General features: G+C 59.7%; 1 protein-coding gene across 1 annotated transcript in view; it reads left to right on the forward strand.

Annotated features, from left to right (window-relative positions):
- The window catches only part of MYO7B (myosin VIIB), an 81,747-nt gene that overhangs the window by 19,118 nt on the left and 56,983 nt on the right, over positions 1-5,646 (forward strand). Inside the window, 4 exon segments of the mRNA XM_015567482.1 lie at positions 52-205; positions 2,091-2,167; positions 3,320-3,439; positions 3,669-3,811. Of these exon segments, the coding sequence (XP_015422968.1) occupies positions 52-205; positions 2,091-2,167; positions 3,320-3,439; positions 3,669-3,811 (494 nt within the window).

The raw sequence follows: 5,646 nt of genomic DNA on the forward strand, positions 1-5,646 counted from the left end.
AAAAAGAGAGTGGGGGGGCCCTGCCAGGAGCTGAGGTGCCCCATTCTGCAGGGGAACTGCACCTCCTGCGAGGGGCTGGACGATGCCAAGGACTACGCCCACGTGCGCTCCGCGTTGAAGATCCTCATGTTCTCCGATGCCGAGCACTGGGACCTCAGCAAGCTGCTGGCAGCCATTTTGCACCTGGGGAACGTGGAGTTCACGGGTAATGTTCCCCTCCAACACCCCTGGGGAGTCGGGGGCAGGGACGGAGAGAGAGGGCCCCTCAGGGCTCTCCCCTGAAGAGCCGCCGAAGTCAAAGTCACGTGGTCTAACCCGGTCCGCAAAAAAGACCTGGAAGTTTTAGCTATAATTTCGGAGGCCTTGTGGGGTTAGGGAAAAGATGTTGAAGATTAGGGCACTCCAAAGATGAAGACGCCATCAGTCAGCCCCCACACTTAGCTGGCACCCCAAAGAGCTCCCCCTCGAGGTGTGGGTGAAGCAGAGCAGACGGCCAGGCACGGACTTGCAGACCAGCTAGTTGGCATCGGGTGGGTGGTCCGGGGTGTGCTGGCCTGGATGCCGGCCCGAGCCCCTGCGCAGAGGATGCAGAGAGACCAGCATAGGCTGAGCCGGAGTCCTAATGAGACAGGGGGAGGGATCTCCGAGGGAAGGCGGGGAGGGGGGCGGAGGGGGTAGGTAATCAACCAAAGCCCTTGCATATATGGACACAGACAATAGGGTGCTGAAGGCCTAGGGCAGGGGTGGGCGGGAGGAGGGCAAGGGGAGGGGGAAGGGGGACGCATGTAGTACTTTCAACAATAAAGAATTATTTAAAATTTAAAAAGAAAAAGAATGGGCATAGGCAGTATTTGAAGAGATTATGGCTGGCTCAGAACTCATGACACACCAGTTCACAGAGCCGTGGGAAAGGACAGACTTTAGTAAACATCTGGAGCAATTGGGCGTCCACGTGGAAAGCATGACTTGGACCACTGCCTCTCACCTGCAAGGACATCTACTCCGATGTGGCCGCCCTGCGGCCTGCGACCACACGGGCCCTTCTGCCAGGGAGACGGGTGCCCGTGCGACCAGCCGGGGCATCAGGACATGGAGGCGTTTAAATGTGATGCTGAGGAAACGGAGCCGGGCACAAAGAGTAGATCGTTACATCCCCTTACGCAGAACTTAACAGCAGGTCAAGCTGGATGCTGCTCAGGGATGTAGATCTAGTGAAAAAGTACGGGAGGAGGGCAGGCTCCAGGAGCTGGGAGCGCGCCTGCCTCTGGCGGTGGGAAGGCGTCGCAGGAAGGACCGACAGGCGGGCGCTGTCACTTTGCAATGGCTGCACAGTGCTGACTTAATAATTATCCACTGTAACATGCGTTAGGGTTCTATGCACTTTTTTATCTCTATGCTTTATTGTACAATTGTTTGTTTATGGCTAATCCTCACCTGAGGATATTTTTCCATTGATTTTTAGAGAGTAGAAGGGAGGGGAGAGACAGAGAGAGAAACATCGATGTGAGAGAGACACATTAATTGGTTGCCTCCTGCATGCACCCCGACCAGGGCTGGGATCATGCCTGCAACTGAGGTACATGCCCTTGGCTGGAATTCAAACCCAGGACCCTTCAGTCCATGGGCCGACACTCTATCCACTGAGCCAAACTGGCCAGGACAATTGTACAATTTTTTAAAGTTAAAACACACACACACACACACACACACACACACACACACACACGCAGAAGCAATACTCCCTCCTTCCCCAATCCTGGCAGCCCTAAGGTAGAGGCTGACTCGCAGAGGCGGACCCGGAGTTAGGGAGGCCTGCTCGCGAGTGCTGGCCCAGGTTTCCATGCACAGCAGTGAGTTAAGGGGCTGATGGCTCCTCTCCTCCTTAATGGACCCCTCTGCCCCGCCCCGCAGCCCCGCCCAGCCCACCGAGCTTCTCCCCGAACAAATGGGGGTTTCTCCCTTCCTTTTGGGCCAGGCCCTGATCTGAGGGGCAGAGCGGGAAGGGTGGCCTCGGGGGCACTGGCTCCTGGGGCCTGGGCTGTCCGGCACTTGGGGTGCTTGGCCACTCAGCGGCCACCTTCTCCCTGCAGCTGCAGTCTTTGAGAACCTGGATTCCTCCGATGTGATGGAGACGCCTGCCTTCCCCACGGTGGCCACGTTCCTGGAGGTAGCCTGGCCTGGTGTCTGCCAGCTCCCAGGGGTCAGCTGACAGACCCCTGACCCCTGATTCCCATAACCCTTCCCAGGCTCTCAGCTCAGCCCATGCACCTTCTGCCATGGCAGGCCGGGGGTGGGAGCAGAGGGCAGCAGTGTGAGCTCACCGTTAGCCACGTAGCAGAACGATGGCTCACTCTCCACCCGCTGGGCCGCTGACCCTTCCCTGGATCTTCCCGGCTCCCACCAAATGCACCTGCCCGCAGCCTCGTCCCCAGGCTGCCCAGAGCTGCTGCTCTGGAAAGGGAGGCATGCTCACACCATTGGCCTCCGCAGACCCTGAGAGACGGAGCCTCAGAGCCTCGCTTCAGGCGGCAGCCCGCAAGGGCAGGGAGATGCCTTTGCACTGGGGGGACTGGGCCACTTCCACGCCACAGCCCACTGGCTGTTCCGGTGTGAAAGTAATGGAATCAGAAGAGAAAAGAAGGGAAGGAAGGCAGAAAAGAAAGGGAGGGAGGGAGGGAAGAAGGGAGGGAGGGAGAGAAGAAGGGAGGGAGAGAGGGAGGGAGGGAGGAAAGAAGGGAAGGAAGGCAGAAAAGAAGGGGAGGGAGGGAGGGAAGAAGGGAGGGAGGGAGAGAAGAAGGGAGGGAGAGAGGGAGGGAGGGAGGAAAAGGAAGAGAAACAGTCCCATTAGGCACATTTTGCTGCTCATGTTCTTCATTTGGAGCAGAGTTCTTAGAAACATTGGGTATTTGCCGGCTTGGTCTTCCCTGCCCTGGGGGCGGGGGCTCCCTCGGGCCTGCAGCCTCCAGGAGTGACGGGGTGGGGCATATCCCACTGCTGCCAAGGCCTGGCCGCAGAGCCAGCCCTGCCCTGGCTCTCCAAGGCCCACCATGGGGTGATGACTCCTTCCTGCGCCCAGAGGCCAGCCCAGGGCTGGTCAGCCGAGCAGCTGGTTTGCTCAGGGCCCAGCCGGTGCGCCCCAATGTTCGCCAGGCCCTCCCAGGTGCGACTCTGTTCCCCCCTGGCCTGGCCCTAGTCACGGGCATTGCCCTCCCTCCGGCCTGGGGCGTATGTGTCAGTCATGAGAGGGAACGAGACATGGCACAAGCAGGTCAGAACCCTGGAGCCAGCCCTGCCGGGTCAGCTGCCCGCCTCCTTCCAGGTGACGCAGCAGGCGCTCCGGGACTGCCTGGTCAAGCACTCCATCGCCATCCGCGGGGAGCTGGTCGCCAGGCCGCTGAGCACCACCCAGGCTGCCGACCGGAGGGACGCCCTCGTCAAGGTGCGGAACGGAGGGAGGTGGAGAGCAGGACAGCGTGGGCCGCTGGCCTGTCCAGCTCTGCCGGCGCCTGCCCGCTGACTGTGGCCCCGCCTCCCTGGGCGTGGCCTCTTGCCTGTACAACAGGGACGGTGCCCTTCAGTAGGTCTGAGCGCAGCCTTTCCGGTGAGTTTGGGGAGGGGCAACCTTCCTCCTGGCCCACAGCCCATGGGCTGCACCCGTGTCTCCTCAGGGCATCTATGGGCACCTCTTCCTGTGGATCGTCAAGAAGATCAACGCTGCGATTTTCACTGCCCCCACCCAGGACCCGAAACATGTGCGAAGGGCCATTGGCCTCCTGGACATATTTGGCTTTGAAAATTTCCAGAACAATAGGTATGAAAGGATGGTCTCTTGCCCACCTGCTTTCAGGAAATGGACGATAAGCCCACTCCTCACTGACCATGCAAGCGGGCAGCCATTCCTCCCCCAGGGCTCCCACTTCCAGCCCAGCGCAGGCTGAGCTGCGGAGAAGGCGAGTCTTCCTGCAGGGAGCTGGTCTGTGTGCCCCCAGCACCCCCGCGGGGCAGGAGGAGGCACAGAGCGAGAGCACCCGAGAGCACCCCTCTGGGGCCATCTGCTCTCCTCATGAATCCGAGCGAGTAATCAGGTGGGGTTAGTGTGAAAATGAAAGTCAATGACATTGGCTGGCACCTCCAGGTGCTCTGTCATGCTTGGTTAGGGTTAGGGTTAGAGTTAGGGCTAGGACTTGGATTAAAGTTAGGTCTAGGGCTCGGGTTAGGGCTAGCGTTAGGGTTATGATTAGGGTTAGGGCTATGGTTAGGGGGAGGGTTAGGATTAGGTTTAGGGTTAGGGCTAGGGGGAGGGGTAGGATTAGTTTTAGGGTTAGGGTTAGGGTTATGATTAGGGTTAGGGCTATGGTTAGGGGGAGGGTTAGGATTAGGTTTAGGGTTAGGGCTAGGGGTAGGGGTAGGATTAGTTTTAGGGTTAGGGTTAGGGTTATGATTAGGGTTAGGGCTAGGGTTAGGGGGAGGGTTAGGATTAGGTTTAGGGTTAGGGCTAGGGGTAGGGGTAGGGTTAAGATTAGGTTTAGGGGTAGGGGTAGGGGTAGGATTAGTTTTAGGGTTAGGGTTAGGGTTAGGGTTAGGGTTAGGGCTAGGGGTAGGGGTAGGATTAGTTTTAGGATTAAGGTGAATAGAAAGTCAGGGACATTGGCTGGCTGGCACCTTCAGGTGTCCTGTCCTGCTCAGTAAGGTGAAGAGGGCCGTCCCTGCTGTTGGGCAGGGGAAAGGCAGGGCAGGCCTTCTCTGGCCGGGTCCCTGCAACCCTGAATGGAGGCTGAATGGAGCCAGGAGGCAGGTCAGAAGAGTACCCCCCAGCGGTGAAGTGATGAAGGCTAGGGTGAGGGGAGGCTGGGGTGTTGAAGGGCAAGGATAGCGGAGGCTCTGGCACATTAGCAAGTGAGGGAAGTGAGGAGCGAGCAGGAAGCGCCTGTATGCAATCTACTAGCAGCTTCTCAGGCGAGCCTGGCTCATCATTGGCAGGGGTCGCCCAGGACTGGTCCCACGAAGTGGGGCCTTGGGCTGTCAGAGCAGCCTGGACCGGACCGGCCTTCACAGGCCCTGCCCCGGGCCCATCTCCACAAGAGCCTGAGGGCCCCTTGGTGAGCCGGAGTGTCAGACACAAGCCATTCCCCGTGCGAGCCCCTCGTGGCGGCTCCAGCCGGCTGTGCGGGCAGGGCAGCAGCATGGGCAAGGCTGGCAGAACCGCCCAGTGACGGGAGCTGAGAGGTGGCCAGGCTGTGGTTTCTGTCCTCAAGGGAGACAGTGGGCAAACCAAGCTGGAACCCTTCAGGAGCATGAGTAGTGGGTTGTGGGGGTCAGGCCATTGACGCAAGGAGCCCTCCCGGAAGGGGCCAAGGGCCCTTTGTGACAGGGCTGCAGTCTGCGGCCCGGTGACCGGTCACTCAGCCATGCCCCCCACAAGTGTCCATGGAGCCTGCTCCAAGCAAAGCGTGGGGAGTGGGGGGCATGCCCACCTGTGCCCTCACCTCCTGGGTCAGCAGATGTGGAACAGCCAGTCCGGGTCTGATGAGGTTTCGCAGCGATCGGCAGCCATCCTGAGCAGGAAGGCCTGTCGGAGACCGGGGATGCCATTGGCCTGGGCGGGAGGCGGGAGGCGGGAGGCGGGAGAGGAGCTCTGCTCATGTG

Source organism: Myotis davidii, unplaced genomic scaffold, assembly GCF_000327345.1.
Source record: "Myotis davidii unplaced genomic scaffold, ASM32734v1 scaffold1844, whole genome shotgun sequence".
In the NCBI taxonomy this organism is placed as follows: domain Eukaryota; kingdom Metazoa; phylum Chordata; class Mammalia; order Chiroptera; family Vespertilionidae; genus Myotis; species Myotis davidii.